Source organism: Candoia aspera, chromosome 10 (genome assembly GCF_035149785.1).
Source record: "Candoia aspera isolate rCanAsp1 chromosome 10, rCanAsp1.hap2, whole genome shotgun sequence".
NCBI classification, from domain to species: Eukaryota; Metazoa; Chordata; class Lepidosauria; order Squamata; family Boidae; genus Candoia; species Candoia aspera.
The window spans coordinates 22018150-22043582 of NC_086162.1; the positions used below are offsets into that span (position 1 = coordinate 22018150).

The following is a 25433-nucleotide window of genomic DNA, read 5'->3' on the forward strand; positions in this document are numbered from 1 at the left end:
CAGCCATAAAAATCTACCCATTTAGGCACATTTAGTGGAAGGAAATGAACAATCCAGGTGAGGTTTCCACAAACACATTACTAAGTAGTCCGAAGGAACACAGTGGTTCCCATTTCCAAAAGTAGCAATCATTTTAAAAACTAGCAGTCTTAGATCAGGATTTATTAGGAGATAGATTTCAAGGTGGAAATGACAGAGGGAATAATCATAAAAATCCCTCTTGCTGAATGGTTTTGTTAGCACCAAGAGGCACCTGCGTTCAGAAACTAGTTCTGTCTACGACCAGCGTTTCTCAACCCTGCAACTTTAAGATGTATGGAGTTTAACTCCCAGAATTCCTCGGTCAACATGTTGGCTGAGGAATTCTGGGAGTTGAAGTCCACACATCTTAAAGTTGCCAAGGTTGAGAAACGCTGGTCTAGGACTATCAGATCTGGGCTACAAGATTCTGGATAATCAACAGAAGGCAGCAAAGAGATAAAGCAAGCAACTGGAAGATGAGTATTACTCTGTATTTACTCATAATTATATCCAATTTAGTTCCTTATGGGATGTAATTTTTTCTTCTTTTGTGTTTTTCAGACACACACACACACACATTTCCTTTTCTGCAGGATTTTGCATGGTGGAATTTCAAACTCTAGTAAACAAAGAAGCAAAGAGGTATGAAAATTAATTCTTTTGCAATCTAGTGTCCTCTTTCTTTCCTCCCCCAGTTCAGATCTGATAGCTGTAGCTCTGTCTCCCATGACTCATTTCTTCATCTCTTTGTTTGCTTTCACCAGAATGATGCCTGGCCACCTCTTCCGTCTTCTCAGTTCCTGTTCAGCTCTCTTGCCATTTGACAGAGGCCACACAATGGGCAGCAGGACATGACCATCCAGTCTTCACAGATAGACCCCTGAGTGGAAAACAAAGCTAGGGTTACAATGGGAGGTCAGCGATGACGATCAACATCATGATGAGGATGATGGAGGGGGATGGTGATGCCCTTTCATAGGGACAAATGCCTCCTTTTGGGAAGAAGAGAGGTGTTGTCACATCCAGTCACAAACCACCCTCTCTCCCCACTCAATTTGCATTTTTTACTTTTGACACTGCCCTTTACCTGAATATGGTATTTATCACGCACGCCTGTACGAAGAGCGATGAGAGCTCCTGGCAAAAATGGGAGACAGAAGGACTCACCTGCCTGCTCGGACACCCGACAGGCAAGGATGCAGGGTACAAAAGCGGCACAAAGACCTAGAGAAGAGGAAGGAAAAGGGTGATGTTCTCCCAAACTCCTTGAGAGACCAACAGAAAGGGCAGATGACTCTCCTCTGCTCAGACATCTAGTATCCAAGGATGGCAGCAAGGAGACCATCCTTGCTCTCCTTGACCTCTCGGCAGCCTTCGATACCATCGATCATGGTACCCTTCTGGACCGGCTTCGGGAGTTGGGGGTAGGCAGCGCTGTGTTGCACTGGTTCTCCTCCTTCCTCTGGGGTCGGTTCCAGTCAGTGTTAGTGGGAGGGGAGAAGTCCAGTCCACGGCCACTACTGTGTGGGGTGCCGCAGGGCTCGGTCCTCTCACCCCTCTTATTTAACATCTACATGAGGCCGCTGGGTGAGGTGATCCGACAGTTTGGGGTGAGGTGTCATCAGTATGCTGATATACCCAGCTTTATATCTCCACCCTGGGCTGTCTGAGTGATGCCGTGGATGTCCTGTCTCAGTGCCTGGAGGCTGTAGGGGCCTGGATGGGGTGCAATGGGCTGCGGCTCAACCCAAGCAAGACTGAGTGGCTTTGGGTGTTTGGGCCGCCTGGTACCAAGGTTCTCCCATCTTTGGTCCTGGATGGGGTGGCACTGCCCCAGACGGACCCGGTGTGCAGTTTGGGGGTCCTCTTGGACTCACAGCTCCTGCTGGAAGAGCAGGTGGCAGCCGTGGCTAAGAGGGCCTTTGCACACCTTCGAGTTGTGTGCCAGTTGCGCCCATTCCTGGACTGGGAGGCACTACTCACTGTCACTCATGCCCTCGTGACCTCCCGTTTGACTACTGCAATGTGCTCTACATGGGGCTGCCCTTGAAGGGCATTCGGAAGCTTCAGCTGGTACAAAATGTGGCTGCCCGGGTTGTAAATAGCGTTGACTACTCAGCACACGTTAACACCTCTGCTTCGGGAGCTGCTTGGTTGCTGGTGTGTTTCCGGGTGCAATTCAAGGTGCTGGTTGTCACCTTTAAAGCCCTTCATGGCTTGGGACTGGATTACCTCAGGGACCGTCTTTTCCTGGTTAGTTCTGCCCGTCCAATCCGGTCCAGCAGGATGGGCATGCTCCGGGTCCCGTCAGCCAAGGAATGTCAGCTGGCAGGGACCAGAAAGTGTGCCTTTTCTGCTGTGGCGCCTGCCCTCTGGAACATCCTCCCTCCTGATATTAGGATGGCCCTGACCCTGTCGGCCTCCCGGAAGGCCTTGAAAATCTGGCTTTGTGCCTGGGCCTGGGGCCCTGAGCATGGGAAGGGCCCTGTTTCATGGTTATGTTAACACCATGGCTTTTAGATCGCTCGGCTGTATTTATATTTATTTTTAATTTTTGGTATTGTTTTTATTGTTTTATATCATGACTGTCTTTATTGTTGTTAGCCGCCCGGAGTCACTAGTTTGAGATGGGTGGCAATATAAATTGAATAAATAAAATAAAATAAAAATTCAGACTCTAGTCAGCTCTACTCCCTACTAAACCAGCATGACTTTTGTGGATTTTCTGTAACTGGAAAAGGACTAGGACAGCAAAAATGGTAGGCATACTCATCTAATTTGTGAACAAGATTTTACAACAAGGAGTCCATGTTCCACTGATTATACATATCTGGGCTTCCAAAGCAGGTAGCAAAGATTGTAGCAAAAACAACCATATTCAATAGCTGAACAGGATACCCTGTTGTCCAGTCAGCATTTATGTTAGATTGATGGAAGGCTTTTCCTGATGAACATGAACATCAGTATATGGAAAATATCAGTACATGGAAAATAGTGACCTGACTTGGACTACTGTAATATATTATTACTGGGACAAGCTTTGAGGATAGTCTGTGGCTGGCCCAGAATGCAACAGTGCAGAGAGGGAATTGGTACCCCTTGAAGGTCCCACATCACTGCTGCATTGAAACAGCCTCTTCGGTTGCCCCTTAACTTCTGAACCTTTTCCAAAGTGCCACCAAGGTGCATGAAGCTTTACAGAGTTAGGTCCAAGGCTTGAAGGCTGCCTGCACCCTCAGAATGCTCAAAGGGGCATCTCTTCTGCCCCACATACTGTACATTTCACCTCAAGCATTAATTCTGTTTTCTCCAGGAGAGGTTTCATAACACTGAACAAGCTGCTCCTGGAACTGAAGCCCAGTCTTTTGGATACTTTATGAGAGGGTTAAAAGTACAAAACCTCATTCACAGGCAGATTGATGATTTAGTATTTGGTGTTTAGTATTTTCATTTTTAACAGTTTATATTCCTTGTTTTTTCATTATATTCTTATGATGGTTTCTTTTGGAAGTAGGGGATAAACTGCCAGAGCCATCCCAGTTTGCCATATCTTTTAGGGGCCTCTGGTAGAGGGGAGAAGGGGGGTATCAAAAAAGTCAAGAGGGCATCCACAATTGTGAGACTGAAGCCCTGTCCTTTGTTCACAAGTACTACATACTATTTCAGTTTTTGATGGCTTATATTCCTTGTTTATAGTTGTGTATTTATGACTTGGGAAGGGCAGGGGTATCTGCAGTGGGGTCAAAAAAAAAGTCAAGATGCAATTCATGGAAAAGGAGCGGGGTTTTGATGGCACATTTGTGGCTACCATCTTGACTTTTTTGACCTCTTCGTGGAGACCCCTGGCCCTTGCTTTTCCCGTGCAAAGCCAGCCACCTGCCCAGCAGCAGCAGATTTGCCCCCATAAATGCCTCCATTACTCACAGATGCCCATGTCAGAACAGCAGTCGCACAGGTCAGTATTCCAGCTTCCCTGATTACCAAATGTGTAGCTGGTGCCTGTAGGTTGTGGCTGAGCATCAATGATCACCTCTGACTGATAGGCCATGTTGATCCTAGGGAGGAGGAAGAGGAGGAGGAAGGGAGGACCAATTATTTCAATTATCCCCAAAGCTCCAGGAGGCCTTTGGATCTTGGGAGACTTTGCAACAATTTCCCCACTGCCAACCTTTCTTCCAGCCCCTGCATCACTAACATTGTGACCTGCCAGTAAGTCCCCCTTGCAAAGTTGTCCAGACAGAAAACACACCCAGAAGTACTAGCTCTAATTTTATTTTAAGGTTACATTAACAGAACCTTGCAAATCTGAAAGTGTCAGGGTATACCCCATATAGTATTTTATGTCTGTGTGCATGGAGCACAGCTGGGCTGCTTGTCTTATCAGCCCAGTGCCTACACCTGTAGGGTGTGGCATGACACAGCACTAATGGATATATAAAGAACAGTGCACCATGGGTATTTGTTGCTGGGGTGTTGGAGTGGTGGTTGTAAGGTCTGTAGGTTGATTGTAATATATTGCACAGTAAAGTCTGTATATAGTGGTTTTTCTACAACAGACTGTGGACTGTTTATTTGTTCATGCTCACGGAATGCCACGATGCGTTGTATGTGCAAACCCCAACAGAAAGTACATCATTCCCCCCTTCCCTTTACAGTTCAAGAAACTAGGCAGGGTCCCTTCTGAGACATTTGCCATAGCCTCATTCCTTCTCTGGGCTCAGCTGCCTCTTTTCTCACTGTTGTCTAGTCTGCGGATCTTCTTCCTGTCTCCCAAGGTCATTCCCACAGACCATTACATAATAGTAGTAAATGATGACATTTACCTTTCTATCATTAAAAGCTCATTTATGGATTTCTTCACACAGGAGCAAGCTAGGGTGCCCTGTTTTCCCACACCTCTCCTTCTAGCCATTTATAGCCCGTCCATTGTGGGTGGATCTCATGAGAGATATTGTTGCATGCTCTCTTAGGAATGAGCTACATGGTGCCTCAGAGTACAGCTTTGAGTCCAATTGCAAAAAGGTGCTTTGGCACATTTGGAAAGGTAGTGCTCGTCTGCAGCTCCTCAAAGCATTTGCATCTTTACCCAGGATCATGGGAGGTAAAAAAATGTAGGAAAAGACACTGCTGCTTTAAAGAGGTGCAGATAGGCACTAGCTCTGAAGCACTGAGTTGCAACTGAATTGGCAGCATTGTACAGCCACATTGCTGAGTTCTTGCACACCTTCTGGCTTCTGCCCCTTTTTGTTCATCATAAAACAGACTTTTCATCAAACATCAAAAAAATCATTGTGGTTTTTTCATGTAACAAAAACCATTTGCAGACCCCAGTTAAGTGTGTCTGCTGGGTGGAGTTAAGGAAGTCAAGAAGGTGGCCACAACAATGTGATCAAAACTCTACCTGTTTTTTAGGTGTGTCGCAATTCACGCCTACTTCTGCATTTTCTGCCATTTCAATGCTGGTGCCCCCTTCTTTTCAGATTTGGATTACATTTCACTCCATGGAACGGCCCCACGAATGCCTCCTCTTCTTTCAGAGCACCTTGTTACAACTGCCAGGAATTGTCAGCCTATATCCTTGGCATGGCCACAAGGGACATGCATGCGCCAATCAAGAAGTGACTGGGCCTCCCCTGGCATTGCTATTCAGGCCATGTTCTGGCCTTTGGCACATTCCCATGGGCTCTCCTTTTGGTTCTTCTGCTAGAGGGATACAGGAAGTTATTCTGGAGAGCAATCCCATTTGCTCCCAGTCAATCCATGTGACTATTTTGAGCAAGGCAATGCACACGTTTCTCTGAATAGTACAAGACCTTCCGTTGCAAAATGTATGTTCAAGGAATTGTCTTGAGAGAGCAATAACACCATCACACCAAAGAGAAGCTCACACTCACAGAATGAACAAGACTTGAGCAGGAAAAATAACATTCTCAGGGTTACACATGTGACATGGAAGCACCTATTTGCTTCGTTTTAATTGTTTATTTTGCAATAGCACCATTGTCAAACTGGATAAGGTGTTTGAGCAGCAATCAATTATCACCTGTTTATAGTTAACCCGACTGACACAGATGTGCTGGATTGGAAAACCCATTTCCCCCAAACACAATGTGGGATAGGCAGACTAGTTGCCGGATAAGAGCATGTATGCCACTCTCTGCCATTTATGCTTTTGTGAGATATTTTCAAATCCTATTTTACAAAAAACAACAACATTCTAGCTGGGTTTAAGCACTACACCAATCTCCACCTCTGTTTAGTAAAAGAAAAGTCCACTGTTCTATTTTGGCACATGTGGCACCATAATAAAACTTAGCTTGGTTTAACATGATGGCTTATTCCAAAGCATCCTAGGACAATGGGTAGGCTTTCACAACATCATAAGCCATAAGCTAACCAAGGCCATTTTAGCTCAGGTTGGTGGGTCGTATGAACTCAGCTAAATTCCTTTGCCACCCAAGTCAGTGATCAATAATAATGTTACCTGGTTCATTACCTGGTTGGGTGACGAAAACAGCTGTGGGCAAACCACCAGACTCAGAGCACCAAGAACTCCTCAATGGTCAATGTCTGGGGGGGTGGCTTGTGAGCCCAGGAGTTCCCTCCATAGCCATACCAACACCTTTTTACAAATCTAGCCACAAGTCTGTAGTAATCGCTCCTCCAGTGAAATGTCAAATGCCTATATGACCTAATCATAGGCAAATGGTGTAGTTATCTGAACCAAAAGGAATGGAGAACTGGAGAAAATAGAAGGGTGGGGCAAAACCCTGAAAGGAGGGACACAATTTCTTTGTTATCAAGAGTTTTGCTCATGCTGATAAGTTCCATAGTTTTGCCCATGCTGATAAATTCCATAGTCTCCATAAGTAACTTATCCTTCCACTGACCTCCGCCCCAAAAAAGAGCCAGCATGGTGTAGCAGTGAAGGTGCTGGACTAGGAGAAGGGAGACCAGATTCTACTCTACCCTCAACCATGGAAGCTCCTTGGGTGACGCTGGGCCAGTCACTCTCAGCCCAAAAGCCAGCATGGTGTTGTGGTTATGGAGGTGGACTGGCACTGGGGAACCCCAGGTTCTGGTCTCCCCTCAGCCATGGAAGCTCCCAGAGGTCAGGGAGACTCTGGGCCAGTCTGCCTCACTCAGCCCAACATTGTGGAGAAAAACAGGAAGAGGGGACCTTTGCACCTTGCTTTGAGGTCCTGAATGAAAGGTGGGATATAAACCTAATGAATCCATATGAATGGGCAATACCATCGTCTCCCCTTGATAACAAGATGTTTAGCTAAATATTGGCTTGTTTCCCACCATGTATTTAGCTTGCTGATGAACTGAACTTCGCCATTCTGGATTATTTTTTTTAAAGGGTGTCAAATTTTGAACGAGGTCCTGCTGCCAAGGCTCAGGAGTCCACAAGTAGCTGTGTTTCACTCCATCTTCATCTGCAGATCTCTGCAGCTCAGACCTCAGTGAAAACAAAAATGCTCAGATTGTTTTTCTTTCCTCTGGTTGCTTTTTAATTGCTCGCTGGTAACCTTATTTTAGGAGAAGTGAATTCATGAAGATATAGCTGTTAAAGTAAGAGAAAACCTCAGGCTACAATAACCAAGTTAGCCTCCAAGGTGCCACAAGACTTTCAGGAAGAGAAAGCCCTGTTGAAATCAATGGGAATTAAACATTTAACTGTGCTTTGGGTTGCCTACAATCGATGAGCTTAACATCCAATCCTAAAAACATTCAGTTGAAAGAAAATCCCATTGATTTCAAGGCAGCTCACTTCTAACTGCACTTCATCTTTCAGCACTGTTGAGATTTTCTTGCAACTGTAGTCCAGCTTCTGCACGGCACGGGCTGCCATGAATGCTCGCCACTGGAATTTGCCTTCAAGTTCCAGTCCACGAACCAGTTTTTGTTTCAAGAAAATATGTTTTCCAGACTTCTAGCAAGCATAAGGTAGTACTTTCTCATTCTCTCTTGCTATGATATTTAGTAGACTTCCTCCAGTCCTCTTTTCACAGATAAACCTTAGCCAACTTGTGTAAAGTATGTCCACTCCGTCAGCTAGATAGTTATTTTTTGTCTCCTGACCTGTTTTTCTACCTTTAATGCCAACTGGACAAAAAATAAATGACATTTCCCCCTTTTCCTGATGGTACAGTTTACTCTTTTTAAGGCTGTCATGAATAACGCTAGAACATGGCCAGGGGATTTCTCTCCCCCAACCCTCCATTCATTAATACAGCAGAATTTGAACCAAATTTCAAACACAGGTCTATTAAATTGGCTGCTTCTCTATCTAGGTTTATTTCTGCCTTCTAAGACATCCACAGGGGAATTTATTCTGTTCCACAATCCTCTTTCCAGCTCATTCTGGTATCATACTGGTTTTACTATGACTTTGAATCATTGTGTTAACACCCAGCACTCAAACACCCTGCTCTTTCCTGTAGGGTTCCTTTCTCCTCATAGCAAACAGCAAATCTAATCTGGCATAGCCTACCTTACCTCCTTGTTCCCAAGGCAGGCAGAGTCAAAGGCCTGGTTCAGATATCCCATTGAACTACCATGCAGGATTTTTTTTTTCTTTGCTTTACTTAGCTTGATGCATGATCGTGGTTTGAAAACTATCCTTTATGGCAAGGGTGTATGACCTGGGGGGAACAGATACAGCCCTCTAACCCCCTTTTCATAGCTCCCAGCCTGGAAATAGTCCCTCTTAAAACAAAGGCTAAAAATTTAGGCTAAGAGATGAAACACAGCTTTCATCCAGTTACATAACAATTGCAATCTATAATCTGGCAAAATCAAGGCAGTACAAAGGGCCTGAGATCACAGAACATACTAAAGTAAGGTTAACAAAATACAGTTGCTATGTCCATGTATCATGGTAGGCCCAAATAATCCATATTATTTATTCATTTTATTTATTTATCACATTGCTTCACCACCCATCTTGGCAAGCAACTCTGGGCTGTTTACAATCAAATTAAGGTAATAAAAGATTAAAATATAAAAACAGATTCATTATAAAAATATAAATATAAATTCCAAGATGATGAAACAACAGTCTCAATAAAATTTCCCAGGGTACCAACCACCCCCATGATTGACTATCTCCCCTCCCACCCCAAGCAAGGTGGCACAGCCAAGTCTTGACTCCCTTTCGGAAGGCTGGGAGAGTGGGGGCCTGCCTCACCTCTGAGGGTAACTAATTCCACAGGGTGGGGGCCATGACAGAGAAGGCCCTCTTCCTGGACCCTGCCAATCAACAATCTCTCATGGACAAGGTCTGTAACATGCCCTCTCTGCCTGACCAGGTGGGACGGGTCGATATAATATTATGATTTAGGGTGGCTCTCCTTGGGCACATTTGAACACAGCTCCCCCTTTAGAAAAGACTGAAGTGAAGAAGGAGTTGAGGCACTCAACCCTTTCCCTGTCATCAGTTCCTATTCTATCACGCTTCTCCTAGAAGTGGATCCACCCTTTCCTTATTCTTCTTTTTATTATTGGCACACACCAACCCCCCCCCCCCTTTCTTATTGCTTGTAGTTTCCTTTAACATTGCTGGACTACAAACCACTCAGCAAAATTTAACCTAAGGTAGTCAGTCTATGAGCCAGAAGTGAACCACACAATTCTGGAAGGTAGCACAGAGACTCCTCAAAGTTTTTCTAACCACCAGCCTCCAATCTGGCATCAATGGAGGACTTGCAAACATTCTCTTACCTGGATTTTTTATATTTTACCCCCACTGGAACTTCAGATTCTGTGCTGACCAGCTGTCTCTAGTCAAAAAACCCAGTTCCGTCAATGACCGGCTGTTCTATAGACTTTATTGCAAGGGCGGAGAAACTGAGGGGCTGTGCTCAACATTTGCTGATAGGGAAAACATGAGCCGTTCAGGTGGAGCAAGCATTAGGTGGGGGAGGAAAGCACAAGACTGTTACTTTGTTAAAGAAACTGAGTTGATGGGTATGATTTTCAGAGAAGGAAGAATGTTGTTTTTTAAATAAGGAAACACATTTGTACAAATCTATGCCCTCTGCAAAAAAGACTTCTGGATTTAATTTTTGAGTACTGGCAGGAGAAAAGAGGCTGAGTGTGAGATATATTATACAGGTAGTCCTCACTTAACAACCGTTTGTTTAGTGATGGTTCGGACTTACAACTGGTACTCACACTTAGGACCGTCGCAGCATCCTCATGGTCATCTGATCAAATCTGGGCGCTTGGCAACCAGATGACATTTATGACCATCACAATGTCACACGATCACCATTTTCGACCTTCCCGGCTGGCTTCTGGCAAGCAAAATCAATGGGGAACCACTTGATTCGCTTAATGACCAAATAGTTTGCTTAACCCCTGCAGTGATTTGCTTAATGACCAACACAAAAAAGGTCATAAAATCAGGTTGGATTAACTTCATGACTGCTTTGCTTAGCAACCAAAACTCCAGTCCCAATTGTGGATTCTTAAGCAAGAAAGGTGTGTGACAGAAGTTAGCCAGATGTCCTTCACATCTGTATGATTGGGTAGAATTCTCAGCCAAAGTCCCTCCTGGCAACATTCATATCACAACCACTGATGAATGCTACTGATGCCAAGAGATCTCTTTGGAAAATTGTGACTTGCTGGAAGGAGAAACTGGGAGCTGTTGAGATCAGATCTGAAATAATCTCATTCTAGGCACAGGTTTTTCCTTTGTATTGACTTTCTCACATCGTGATATTGTGTTTGTGGATGCAAAGGAAGCCTTTGAGCTAAGCATTAAAAGGACATGTAAGACGGGTATAATCACCCAGAAGGTATGCAAATGAGCTAATATCTGTAGAATAACTGTTAGAAAGGCTAAAGCACAAAAGGAACTTGGGCTTGTGAGGGAAACTCAAAGAAGGGCCCTTTTGTCAGCAGAACAAGAGCTGGATCTGCTGCTGGGAGAAGATGGTTGGATAGTAAGTGAGAATTTTTAAAAATCCATTTTTTCAGACAAATGTATAAATATTGGGAACACTTGTTGAACTGATTCTTGCCTAGAACCTCCAAGGTTGTTAAAAGGAGTAGAAAGAGAAGTTTTCGTCACCCTTGAACCAGAGAGGAAAACCAGAATGTAATACATAGAATGAGTAGTTTATCCAAGGGATGGAGAATATTCTGCCTTGTATTTGTACCCCACCCCTCTTTTAAACATGTCTTGCTCCTTCTCAGAGAGGTAAGACACATAATCTAAAAGTATGATGGTTTCTTCTTACTGAATGATGCAACGGTACCTTCAACATGATCCCATAATTTTTGGCCAGCCCGGAAATATTGGCATGGGGCTCAACGTATCTAGAGGCTTGAGAACGTTGCACCAAGCTCTGCATTCTTTAGGATGTGTAAATATTTGCCTAGGCAAGCCTTTCTTTTCCCCTTGCCAATCTTTCTGGACTTTGGACTTAGGTGGTTGAAAGACCAGCCACACATGAAGTTTACTCAGTGATGCAGAAAGCAAACGTTAAAAAATGGAGGTATCTGCTGCTTGTGGATTAACCCAATCTTCTGGATTTGTGTAACACGGAGAGTCATAAGTGGCTCACGCTGAGCTGATAACAGTGTCCTAAAACACCAACCAAGCCTAGCATCTTGTGTCCACCTAGCCTCATTCTTAGCCAGTGTCCTTGCTGGTAATATCAGAATTGTATTCCAAGCCATCTGGAAGCCACCATATTTGAGAAGCTGCCCTTACGATGGGATGAGCTGATTTCTTATGAGTTTCCCCAGTCCATTTTCAATCTCCTTGGCTACTAAAAATAAAACCAGCCATTTAAAAGAAATTTACAGGCTTAAAGGTCTGGCTAGTGTGTCCAGCAGTGAAATCTCTATGGCACACTCTGTACCCCTAACAAGCATGTAGATTGTAAAGTGGTGTCCTCAGTGATTAACCTTCACAAAATTCAAGTTTAAGAAAAGGCCAACGCATTAAGACTGCTAATAAAATTTCACAGTCTGGAATATTACTATTGCAAACTATAGAAACCGGGTTTTTTTCTTCTTTTGTCTCATATGGAGTCGTTTTGCCTGTTGAAGGAAAAGCACTCATATCTGAAAAAATAGAATTCATTCCTGGGCATTACAGCCTGTCATGACCTCGTTGCAAGGCACAAAGAGCCTCACAACGTGGATCATGATCATTAAGGAAAAGAGGAAGGAGATAATCAAACCAGGGATTAACACAAGCACCCAAAAGCACCCACATCCATGGACCCATAGGCAGCTAAAAAGAAGGACGTCAGAGGAATGAAGATAAGACGCACCTGGTGCCCCGGAGGACACAACCGTCGCTGGGAGACAAAAGAAGACACCGGGAAAACGCCCAGGCAGCCATCAAGGGTCCCATCAAGAGGGATCGGGTCAAAGCAGGGTGGGGAAGCCCGGGGCAATACAGGAGGGTATAAAAGGGGCACCCCCACACCACCTACCCCGTTCCCGTTTTTCGTTCTGTCAGCTATCATTCCAATAAACCAGAAATCCTTAATACCCATTAAGTGAGTCTGTGTCTTATTGCGAAGCGAGGCTGGCCCTGACAGCCTTCCTCGGCTGGGCAAGGGGAACTTTAAAGACCAGGTTTCTCAACCAGGGTTCCGTGGCACCCTAGGGTTCCGCGATAGGTCACTAGGGGTTCCCTGGGAGATTTATTTAAAAAATTATTTCAAATTTGGGCAACTTCACACTAAAGAGGCAAGTTTCATTCTTTATTTTCAGTTTAAAAACTCTGTTAATGCATATAGACAGGCCTACCCATGAAACAAATACTGTATAATAATTTTGTAACTGCCACCCTATATTTGAGCCTGAAGGCGCAGGGGTTCCCCCAGGCCTGAAAAATATTTCAAGGGTTCCTCCAGGGTTAGAAAGTTGAGAAAGGCTGTTATAAACTGAATGCACAATGCAGAAACAAGTTGGGTGATAACCTGGTTCTCCTAACAAGCTAAGAGCAAGAACAGGTTTCCACAAACGCTGAACCACGCAAGTGCTCAGACCCATTTTAACCTCGTTTAGCATGCTGTGTGACTGCAGCCTGTTCCCTTTCCAACACATTTCCTTTGCTGCAGTGCCCCAGAGTAGGGTGTGAGCAAGACAACAATAGAAAGCCTCAGAATGCTTGCTAGGAAACAGACAGGGGGCAGGGGAGTCACTGCAAAGGGAGATTGGGATTTCAACTTTTTTTCCCCCTCTCTCTTGGCCCTGCTTCTGAGTTTATGAGAGCTGTAAGGCAGGAAGGCATCCAACAGTTTTAAAAAGGCAGGTGGCAGCCCCCAGATGGCATTGGCTGACCTCAAAACACTAAGCAGGGTCAATGTCATGATCGCCGTTGCGATGTTTGCGACATCGTAACGGCTCGCATGACAAAGCGCGGATGCGTGTCAATGGCTGGAGAGGTGCGGGCGATAAACCGGACAAAGAAGGTAATGGGGTTGGGAGATCTACTGAACAAACAAGGTCTCATCGTCCGGTAATCGGCCATTGACGCCCCTGATAAAGAAATGATCAGGGCGAGGTTCGGAAAGGCGCGTCCGGGCTTTCGAGGAATATCGAGGTCTAATCGCCCGGTAATGGACCATTACCTTGCAGGAAGATAAACAGGGCAATGCCTGGGGCGAATGGGGCTGGACAACCTCTCACCTATCAAGTCTTGATGGCCTGTCACTCCGTGGAACTCGTGGGGCACACCCGGGGAGCGTGGGGGTGGAGTGCTGTTTGGCGCGAGACTATTTAATTCAACTTTTGGTGCGCTTCCCTCACTCTCAGCTTTTTACTGGTGTGCATTCTATTCTAAATAAAAGCCAGAGCTTAAACTTGATTTAGAGTCTGAGTCTTTTATTTGGCCTTAGGCATCCCTTACATAAAGCTGAGAGTCTTTTAAGAACGAACCTCGCTAGCCTCTACCAGGAATTTTTTTTTTTTGCGAGAGAAGCAACTAGCGATGACTGAACCGGGGACGATCCTGGAGTCGGCGCTTCAGAGCGGAGATGCGAAGGACTCAACGTGAGTGGGGGAGGCGACCAGACAGCTTCTGGAATCAGCACTCCCGAGATGGGACACGAGCCCCCTCCCTACCCACACCGCACCCCAGTTTGGAGCCTGGAGCCCCAGCCCGGAGTGGAGGGCCCCAATGGAAGAGGGAGTCGTGAGTCAACAACACTTCAGGTGGGACGGCGTAGCGGACCCCCGGCCAGGGACATCCCACACCACTTGGAGACTCCAATACCCCCAGACGCCCGAGAGGGAATTCGCAGGACTGCTGATCGGGCAACAACCGGCAGCACCGAGGATGGACGATTCCATCACACCAGACAGGATCAGGGCTCTGGAGTCCAAGGTGCAATCATTAGAACACATGCTGCGATCCATGTCAACTGTGGTGAGTGAGCTCATGAAGAGTGCTGCTGTGCAGGGCGCAGGGAGGGGTCTCGGCATCCCACCCACCCTATCGCCGGCCCCAAGAGGAAGGGGCCAGGCATGGGACTTTTTCCCCATGGTTTTATTCCGGTGGGGGTTACCCCTACTCACTCACAGGTTGGGGCTTCTCCAGTTGGTGGGATCGCTAAAGACTTTCCAGTAAAATTTGATGGCGACCCCACGAACCTGTCATTTATTTTAACCAACGCAACAAATTACGTACAGCAATACGGACATTGTTTTGCATCGGAAGGGGCTAAAATCTCGGCTATTGCCACAAAACTTAAGGGCAGAGCTGCGGACTGGTACGTACAAATGTCAGAGTCCGGAGCCCCAGCCCTGGCTACCTTCCACACCTTCCTGGCCGCCTCTCTCAGTTTTGGAGTATATCAGGACATCGTCCAGATAAACCAGTACTCCTGCAAAGGTTCAGGCTGTTTTGAGCTGGGAGCGCCTGCGCACCCAGCGCCAGCTCCAAAGTTTCCTGGGATTCACAAATTTCTACATATCCTTTGCAAAAGGGTTTGCGGAGATTGCCCTGCCCTTGACTGATTTGTTGCGGACCAAAGGCGTCGGGGAAACGCGCAAGGTAAAAAACCCAGGGGCCGTGCTCAATTGGACTCCCACCTGTCAGGCTGCTTTCGACCGGTTGAAAGCTCTCTTTACAGCCGAGCCAATTTTATCCCATCCCGACCCCGAATGGCCTTTTGTCATTCAGGCTGATGCCTCTGATTTTTCAATTGGGGCTATCCTATTACAAAAGGATTCTGCCGGACTCTTGAAGCCCTGTGCCTATCTCTCCCAGAAATTTTCCGAGACGGAAAAGCACTGGCATGTCTGGGAAAAAGAGGCATTTGCAGTAAAAGTGGCACTGGAGGCTTGGCGTCACCTTTTAGAAGGGGCGACTTGCCCTTTTGAGGTCTGGACAGACCACTGCAACCTTGAGGCGCTCCGCACGCCCAGGTGCCTCAGCCCTAAGGAGATTCGCTGGGCTCAATTTTTCAGCCGTTTTAACTTTCAGCTGAAGTTTATTCTGGGGAAGAAGAATTTTTTGGCAGATGCACTTTCCCGACTGCCCCAGGACGCGGAGCCTGTCTCCGACGTCGTGGGGACTGTGCTCTCTGAGTCTCAATTGGATTTGGCTGCTGTCACCCGGAGCCGTGCTCGGGAACAGCCTCCCCCCCCCCTGCGAACGACTCCGGGGCAGCCCGCTCCAGGCCGCAGGCAACCACAGATGCCGGGTGGGTTGCGTGCAGATTTTGCCCTCGCATTAAAGTCTGATCCCTGGCTCCTTGCTAACCCTGACAAGGTTTCTATGGAACAAGACCTCGCCTGGGTGGAGGACTCGCAACGATCAACTATCCTCAGCCGGTCTCATGACAGCAAACAGGCTGGTCATTTCGGGTTTCTCAAATCCCTCCACTTGACCCAATGCCAATTTTGGTGGCCCTCACTGAGGAAGGATGTCAAAATGTATGTGGCATCCTGCCCTGTTTGCACAATGTCTAAGCGACCGTCCGGTAAACCCCAGGGGCTGCTGCAGCCTGTGGCTAACCCTTCACACCCTTGGGATGAAATCTCTATGGATTTCATCATGGATTTACCGCCCAGTCAAAAGAAAACAGTCATTTGGGTAGTCAAAGACTATTTTTCCAAACAAGCTCATTTTGTCCCCTGTGCCTCTATCCCATCAGCGCAACAGCTGGTGAAGCTCTTTTTGGTGCACGTGTACCGCCTTCACGGCTGCCCCTCTCACTTGGTGACCGATAGGGGCACACAATTTACCTCACGGTTTTGGCGGGCTTTTTTGAAATTAATTGGCACTGAGCAAGCATTGTCAACCTCCTGGCATCCCCAGACTGACGGATCTACTGAGATCCTCAATGCCACCCTTGAACAATTCCTCCGCTCCGACATCAACTACCACCAGGACTGGGTGGATTTGCTTCCTTTTGCGGAGGTTGCATACAATAGCACTGTGCATCAAAGCACGGGACAAACCCCCTTCAGGGTGGTATCGGGTCGGGACTTCATCCCCATTCCCGAGCTCCCACAGCCCCCATCTTCAGTAGTGGCGGCCTGTGATTGGGGTTCTAAACTCGCAGATTCCTGGCCCATCATTAAGGACGCTCTCAATGAGGCACAGACCTCATACAAACTTCAGGCTGACAAGCACAGGCGCCAACAGCCACCTTTTCGAGTAGGGGACCTGGTTTATCTCTCCACTAAATTTATCAAGTCACCTCAGCCTTCCAAGAAACTGGCCCCCAAATTTATTGGCCCCTTTCAGGTTACACAAATTGTGAACCCGGTCACGGTGCATTTGGATCTACCTCATAATTTGAAGTGGCTGCACCCTGTGTTCCACTGCAGCTTACTCAAGCCACCCCTCCCAGTGGCATCCACGCACCCCCCCTCCACCCGTCATGATCGACGGACAGCAGCACTTCGAAGTCAAGGAGGTTCTCGACTCCTGCAAGCTTGGTGGCTCTCTCCAATACTTAGCGCACTGGAAACACTTTCCCCACCCCGAGTGGGTCGCTGCCCACGACATTCAGGCCCCTGAGCTAGTCCGCAACTTCCATGTTGCATATCCCTCCAAGTCCTCGGCTTGATTTTCTTCAAGGGGGCGGTATGTCATGATCGCCGTTGCGATGTTTGTGACATCGTAACGGCTCGCATGACAAAGCGCGGATGCATGTCAATGGCTGGAGAGGTGCGGGCAATAAACCAGACAAAGAAGGTAATGGGGTTGGGAGATCTACTGAACAAACAAGGTCCCATCGCCCGGTAATCGGCCATTGACGCCCCTGATAAAGAAAGGATCAGGGTGAGGTTCGGAAAGGCGCGTCCGGGCTTTCAAGGAATATCGAGGTCTAATTGCCCAGTAATGGACCATTACCTCGCAGGAAGATAAACAGGGCGATGCCCAGGGCGAATGGGGCTGGACAACCTCTCACCTATCAAGTCTTGATGGCCTGTCACTCTGTGGAACTCGTGGGGCACACCCGGGGAGCGTGGGGGTGGAGCGCTGTTTGGCGCGAGACTATTTAATTCAACTTTTGGCATGCTTCCCTCACTCTCAGCTTTTTACTGGTGTGCATTCTATTCTAAATAAAAGCCAGAGCTTAAACTTGATTTAGAGTCTGAGTCTTTTATTTGGTCTTAGGCATTCCTTACAGTCAATTGGATTGGTGCTTGGATGGGAGATGACCAAGATATCCCAGAGTGGTGAACTAGACTGGGACATTAAAAAAAAACAAAACCCAGAGGGAGGCAGTGGCAAACTTTTCCCATACCGTTGCTACATCAAAATTAATATTACTAAATTTAATAATAATATTTAAAATTTAAAATTATTAAATTATTAAATTACCAGAGTCAAATCTGGTTTAAAACAGTTGGGTTCTTTCCCCACTGAGAACCACCTGGCAGTCTTTGGAGGTACAATATTTTACCCCTGCATAACCAGTTCCCATAATCCCTTGCCAACATAATTAATGGCCAGGTGGGTGAATGATAAGGGCCCAGTCTGGGGAAGGCAGCATCAGCAAGACTCCTTTCCAATGCTAAAAGTCAGTGGGTTTCTTTAGGAATAGGTAATGCCAAGTCCATTCCCTTAAAAGCATTTGGTCCATGCAGCCACCAACTGGAAGAGCTCTCCTGAGATTGCATCACTTAAAAGTATAAATACCAGTCATCCTTGTTTAGCAACCACAAATTGGGACCAGCAACTTGGTTGTTAAGCAAAGTGATTGCTAAGTGAAACCACAACTGTGCTTATGATCTTACTTCAGCTTTCCTTTGCTTTACAGACCTGCAAAGGTCATAAATGCAAGGATTGGTCATAAAGTTACTTGTTCATCACTGTCGTAACTGCAAATGGTCACTAAATGAGGCAGTCACTAAACAAGGACTCCCTGTAGACAGTACTGTGGAGACATTATGGAAGAGTAGGGAGGGTGAAACTCTTCATTGCTAAAGTTGCCAACTTTGGACTAACCTCTACTTCTGTGACTTTAACTTAGAAGTGATGTTTGTTGCCATGTGATGTCAGCATTCACCTGCTGATTTTTCTAGGTCAGGCTGCTATTAAGTGTACAAGAGGCCATTTTCTCCACCCAAGTGTTGGCAGTCGTCCTATCTGGTGAGGTGGGTTGGCCCATTGGCTTCGCACTCCAATAACAGCTGTTCCTTCTTTCCATCTTCCACCCCGCAAATGACAATCAGATGAATACGTACACCTAGCAACTCGGGAGACTGCTATACGCCTCTTATAAAGTAGATTGTGAAAGCCTATGCTAGGCTATTTGTACAGTTCTCCAATAACATCCGGTTCTTTCTTCGTTTTGCCAAGCTGGTTGCACTTCCAGAAGTCTTTGAGGCTCTAAAATCCAGGGTGCCCCATGCCTATGAATTATTAGAGAAAAAACGAAAATGGTTTCCAAGTACCAGCCCCAGAAATTGGGCAAAAGGACCCTGTTAGAAATTCTTGTTTGTTGAAAGGGAAGGCAGATGAAGAGAAGTATAGAATGGATTGGGCTCAGGGCCTCTGTGTGTGTGTGTGTGTGTGTGATGGCATTGGTGAGAACCAGCGGCATGTCAAGCTGTCAAAGATACACAAAAAAAGAGAGATAAATGAATTGCTGGGCTCTAGCGCGAATAAATGAACTCTCTCCTTTTGCTGGGCAAAAGGGTTATGTGAGCCAGACGGAAGGAGCAGCGCTCCCTCCCCATGGGGACACCAAGTGGGCCAGGAAGGGGGAGGGGGCGCCCGTGAGCCCATCTGACAAGGGAAGAAGAATGGCGGATGAAATGAGCACAGATAGGCCTGATGGAGGGGGACAGGGAGGGACGCTCAAGCCTGACATGTACACAAGAGCAGAGATGGGTTGTTTGTCTTTTGTATTATTATTCTTTCTCAACAGCATCTACCCTCGCTTTCTTTTTCTCTATGCATCCTGGGAATCTGATATCTGCTTCTCAGGAGGGATGATGCCCATGGAATAATTTAGACCTGGGACTTAATTTTTGCCCCTTTGGTTAATTGCCGAAAGGGCTGCTGCTAATGCTGTGCTGTCTCTTTCACCCAGCCTAGCCCCTGCTTCTGAAATCTTGGCTTGGCACACCAAGGTGCTGACATGCCATCTTCTCCTGCCATCAAAGCTGCCTAACAGAATTATTTGGGAGTGAGGCCCTGGAACCCCAGGTTTCTTTGCCTCCATGGACTGGATTATACAATTTCTCCCTTTGGCTGTTTAGTGTACTTGAAACTCTCTCTGTTATGGCTGGCCTTTTAGCTTTCTTCCCCACCTTCTCTGAAACGCCAAGTACCAGGAGTCAAACTGGCAGGATCACAGCTTAGAACCCAGTCCAGAAGAGTTTAAGGACAAGAATCAGGATGGTTGTGTGAATGCACTTCTCTGGCTCTATCTATGGATGTGAACAGGGACAGATGGGGGGCAAAAGGGAGTTATCATTGCAATGTAGGCTGTCCTCCCCACCTCTTCCTTATTTACCCCCCCCCCCCAATATCCTGGTGCATTTCTCCCCGTCGCCCCCTTTTCTCCTCTTTTCTAATTCTTCCTTGGCTCTCCCCTCCCCTTACCTCCCAGGATCCCCCATGCATGAAAAGATCCTTATTTAATTTAGTCGCCACGAAAATCGATTCTGCCATTCGATACAAAATAAGAATCAAGCAGATTAAGGGACGGAAATTAACTCTGAAAATATTTTTGATGGAGTGCCTTGTAGTCTCCCCGCCAAATGGAGTGCAAAGTGGAACAAATGACGGGCAGCTAGTGCCGGCGACAGGAGCTTTCCATCTTCCCATTATCCACTAATGGGAAAGGTCCCGCTCTCGAGCCTTGGCCCACGGATTAATCACAACCCAGCCTTTATGAAGATTTATTTCTCCTTGCCGGCAGCCCGCGCGCGCCGGGATGAAGTCATAACGCTCGGGGGAGTGCGGCGCTCCGAGAGGAGGAGGGAGGAAGTGTTTAGAAAGAAGAGAAGAAGAGGGCGAGCAGAGGGGGTATAAAGAGGGGGGCATAGATAAATAAATAAAAATAAATAGAGAGAGATGGTGGCTAAAAATAGAGGAGAAAGCTGAGAGGGGGAGCAAGGAGGAAGAAGGGGCTGGGGGGGGGGGGAGCAGACCGAAAGGAAGAACCCAGAGAGAAAGAATGGAAATTAAACATGAGAATAAAAAGTTTGTGTTCTGCAGGTGGCAAGCTAAGAGACGGAGGCCAGGTCAGTTGTAACACCCATGCCATGGTGGGGAGACACACTCCCTCTGCCGGATCTATGTAGCTTTGAAAAGGCAGGGACGTCCACAGGGCGTGGCCAAAAACAGCAAAATGGCAACCACGGTGGTGCAATCTGGATGTTTGTGAGCATATCCTGCCCCTGCAGAAATGTGTAAGTGTTGAAGTTGGCTTGTGCTAAGAGAATGAGCAGGGCCCAGGCATTGAAACATCCAGGCACGTTGGCTGTCATTAAACAATAGCCCCAGTGAGGCTCAGATAGGTTGGTTGGTCTGTGGTTCAGCAGGTTGTCTTAGCAAGTTGGGGCGTATAATGTAGGCACAGCCTGTGTTGTGAATATAGCCATGGTCTGCGTTGTGTGAACCCACCAGTTAAGACATTCATCCAGAGCTGATGTCACCATCTTGGCTCTCAAGAGGGCCATTAGGCTTGGGCTAAACTTGGATCTGGTCCATATTTCATACCTAGCCATGTTTTTGTTTAAAGCTAGTTAATCAAATTGCTGGCTAAGCCATGTTGATTGGATTCACCCAGCGCTCTAAGTCAAAAGGGATTAATCTGTATTATGGCTTAGCTTGGTATCTAGAACAGGCCGTGGGGTTCGCTTATGAAAGCATGAACTACCCAAATCTTGAATTGGTGGAACTGGGTTGGGACAGCATGTTAGATAGTGATATCTCTAGAGCTAGACAGGAATGCTTCTGGCTGGATACCAGAGGTACCGCTGCTGAGTTTAAATGCTTTGCTACATTGATAACAACAGCCCAGACCCCTCCCTTTAACTGACATATTTGGGGAGCAAAGTCTGAGGCCAGTCCACTCCCCGTTATGTTAGTTCGGAGAAGTTTTTAACTGAAGGTCCAAAATACAACAAAGACCAACAGAAAAGTAAGTTGGCAATGATATGCACCAGGCACTACAAATCATTTTGCAGATATGAGGCTATGCCAATGTGTTTCCATGCACTACCCAAAACCAGGGGCATCCGTGGGGGTGGAGTGTCAAAGTCAAGATGGCAGCTGTGGCAGTGTGTCTGAAGAACCATGTCAAAAAATGGCAGGGCTTGGTGGCCTGGCTGCAGCCACCATCTTGCCCTTCTTGACAGCCCCTGCCGACATCTCTCCTTCAGTTCCCAGAATTTCCAGTTCATTTGAGAGGGACCAGCTTGGGAAAGGACTGTGGTCTTTGTCAGAAAGCATGTCTGCCAATTTCTTTAGAGAATCCTCAGCGTTCTTTCAGTTTCTGTTCCATTATTATCCATAAACGAACTCTCAATAAATTAAAGAGCTCAGTGCTTATATGGACTCCTCTGATCTTGTTATTTGCAATGGGGAGTTATTTTTAAAATTAGAATTGGTGAAAGAGACGTAGTAACAACCTCTGAATAAAGGCAGTCTCACAGAGGTACAGCAAACGGGTTGGATTACCCAAAGGGAAACACCGCATGTGTTCCAAGTCAATCCTGACTATCATTTTGTATATTCCTGGGCTAAATTCTGTCCTTGGAAAAAAGAGTATGCTTATTGGGATTTTTATCCCACCTTCTCTCCAAAATATCCAAATATCCAATGACACACTAAACCACAAACCAACCAACCACAGTTTAGCCTTGGTGCTGTGCAGACTCAGCCCATACACTCAATTTATTCAGCAAATAGCATAATATCCAGAATGTTAGGTTGACTGTGTAAACCGTAACTACCTTGGATAGGATGTTGGTGTAAACATAGCCAAATATAGTTCCCTTCATGCATTTTTTCCCCCGAACAGTCCTGTGAGTTAGGTTAGGTAAAGGTAAAGGTTTCCCTTGACATTAAGTCCAGTCGTCTCCGACTCTAGGGGGTGGTGCTCATCTCCGTTTCAAAGCCGAAGAGCCGGCGTTTGTCCGTAGACGCTTCCGTGGTCATGTGGCCGGCATGACTAAACGGAACACCATTACCTGCCCGCCGAAGCGGTACCTATTAATCGACTCACATTTGCATGTTTTCAAACTGCTAGGTTAGATGAGTGTTTTTCAAAGTTCAGTACTGGCTGGGGAATTCTGGGAGTTGAAGTCCACACATCTTAAAGTCACCAAGTTTGAAAAACACAGGGTTAGATCAAGAGACCCTCAACATCCCTCAGTGAGGTGAAATCTGAAGGTGGGTTTCTGTGCTTCTAGTTCAGCACTATCTTGTTGCATTAGTTAAACTTAGTTACCCCTCTCCCTTAGGGTAAGGGCTGCTTGGCTATGGGAAGCCCCATTATACCATTATTAACTAGTCTCAGTTCTCCTTCCACAACCCCCTTTGATCTTCTCTCACTCGTTTAGCTCAGCCAAACATCTCCCCACCTTTCTTTTCGCCTTTAAGAGCCTGTCTCCGACAAGGCTTTGGCTGATCAATGGTTTATTGCGAGCTGTTTGCTCTCTCTTCAATTTCCTATCCATCCCTCAAATCCCGCCAGGATCAGAGAAACGGATGGTTCTTTAAGCAGATCCTATAATGTGCCAGATGTCGCAAGCTCTTGTTCCCCACTCTATCATTTCTTTGCCTCCACCCTTGATCTAAGAAAAAACAGGCTATTTTTCTTGCAGGGGTTAGTCTACATTTTACCTCTCTTGACAGATCGAGCCAGATGCAAGCCTAAAGCAGGGCTTCCATATTTCCAAACTAGCAATTTTTGTTCCAAAATGGAGTGAGCAAATTATTTTTTCAGGCTATTTAAAAATTATTATTTCCTTGTTAGGAAAAGTTTCCAGGCTTCTCACATCGTGCCAAGCTGTGGTTGGTTTAACTGGGGGTTGTTAAGTAGAACACAGTTGGCTGGCTTCATGTAACGTGCCAAGCCATCACTTTATTTTGGTTATTTGCAGAAGACAATTGGCTGTTTTCATACATGACACTAAGCCATCCCATGGTTTACAGAACAGGTTGGCTCACAAGTTAAGTTAGAATATGGTTGGCTGGTGTGACATCTGTGTCAGGTGCTGTCCAAGAAAAAAGAGCAGGGCCAACTGAAAAGAGTGCCATCTTTAAGGATCTCCAGGATTGTCCAGTTAACAGATGTGTACAAATATGTTCACATATGCACACACACAGGAACTATCCTTCAATTTCCCCTACTTGGTAAACTTTCCAGTATACCAGCCATTGTGGGGAACAGCTTGAAAATTCAGATGCAACTCTATTTATTTAATTTTTATCCTGCCTTTACTATTTTTATAAATAACCCAAGGTGGTGAACATACCTAATACTCCTTCCTCCTCCTCTTTTCCCCACAACAACAACCCTGTGAGGTGGGTTGGGCTGAGAGAGAGGGACTGGCCCAAAGTCCCCCAGCCGGCTTTCGTGCCTCAGGCGGGACTAGAACTCTCCTTCTCCTGGCTTCTAGCCTGTTGCCTTAACCACTAGACCAAACTGGCTCTCTTCCTCAAACCTACCCCTGGATTATGGTGGGGCCATCATAAACCATGTACTGGCGCAGGAGTGTCACACATAAAAAACTGGCAGAACTTCAGTCACATCATTGTGGCCACCATCTTGTGTTTTTTAACCACCCCTGCAGACACCCAAATAACCAAGCAAGGCATTCTTGAATGTGACTCTTCTTAGAGGTGCTAAATCCCATCATCCCCCCAACTCAGCAAGGGTACCAGAAGATAATCTGTGCCCCATACTAATGACGGCTTGAACAGTGAATTTAGAACAATGAGTGATGGTTTCACCTAGTCAAGAGGCTAACGTGAAAAAACTGGTACATCTCCCTCCAAAGTAAATTCTTCACCCAGAATATTGGTTGCCTGGATGAACTGATGACATTCAGAGCAGAGAAGAGGTTTTGCTGGAAGCAATACTTGATTTGCCATATATCTGAGCAGGAGGAGCTGCCCCTGACAAAATTGGATGCTATGAATTTTGGGGACCTCTAACCATTTAATTCTGGAATACTGAAGTGCAAATCTAATTGAAAAATCAAGCCTGTTGGGCAGACTGCATTACTGATGACCAGGGTGTGTGCAGGGGACATCAAGATGGTGGCCGTGGTGATGTGATGGAAACCCCAGCTGGTTTTTATGCTGGTGAGGATTCAGGGTTTTTAAAAGCAAGTTTCTAAACCTTATTATTGCAGAGATATTCTTAAGACTCTGGGAAGTACCTGGTGAATTCTCTAAATGCAGCTTTGCTTGGTGCAGAATGCAAGTTGAAACTTCCTTCCTTCCTTCCTTCCTTCCTTCCTTCCTTCCTTCCTTCCTTCCTTCCTTCCTTCCTTCCTTCCTTCCTTCCTTCCTCCTTCCTTCCTCCCTTCCTCCCTTCCTCCCTTCCTCCCTTCCTTCCTTCCTTCCTTCCTTCCTTCCTTCCTTCCTTCCTTCCTCCTTTAATCCCTTCTTACTGTTACCAGGGAAATACAGAGGAGCAGCCATTCTGCCTATGTTTAATGGCACTTTCCCCTTTGATATTTTATTTTCCCTTTGTTGACCCTTTGAAATCAAGTCAAGACACCAATTTAACACTCATTCATATGTAGAAAGGATTTTAGACCAATCTACAAAATAGGGACGCAGTGGTGCTGTGGGTTAAACCGCTGAGCTTGCCGCGATCGGAAGGTCAGCGGTTCGAATCCGCGTGACGGGGTGAGCTCCCGTTGCTAGTCCCAGCTCCTAGCAGTTTGAAAACATGCAAATGTGAGTAGATTAATAGGTACTGCTTCGGCGGGCAGGT

General features: G+C 46.3%; 1 protein-coding gene across 1 annotated transcript; it reads right to left on the reverse strand.

Moving 5' to 3' along the window:
* Positions 1 to 501: 501 nt before the first annotated feature.
* On the reverse strand, positions 502 to 9826 carry LOC134503611 (cornifelin homolog). Its single transcript, XM_063312461.1, has 4 exons — positions 9751 to 9826; positions 3946 to 4076; positions 1109 to 1245; positions 502 to 901 (listed from the first exon to the last, which is right to left on the reverse strand). Exons 2-4 carry the CDS (start codon positions 4067 to 4069, stop codon positions 815 to 817), a joined length of 348 nt encoding a protein of 115 aa, XP_063168531.1. The 5' UTR covers positions 4070 to 4076; positions 9751 to 9826; the 3' UTR covers positions 502 to 814.
* Positions 9827 to 25433: the final 15607 nt, after the last annotated feature.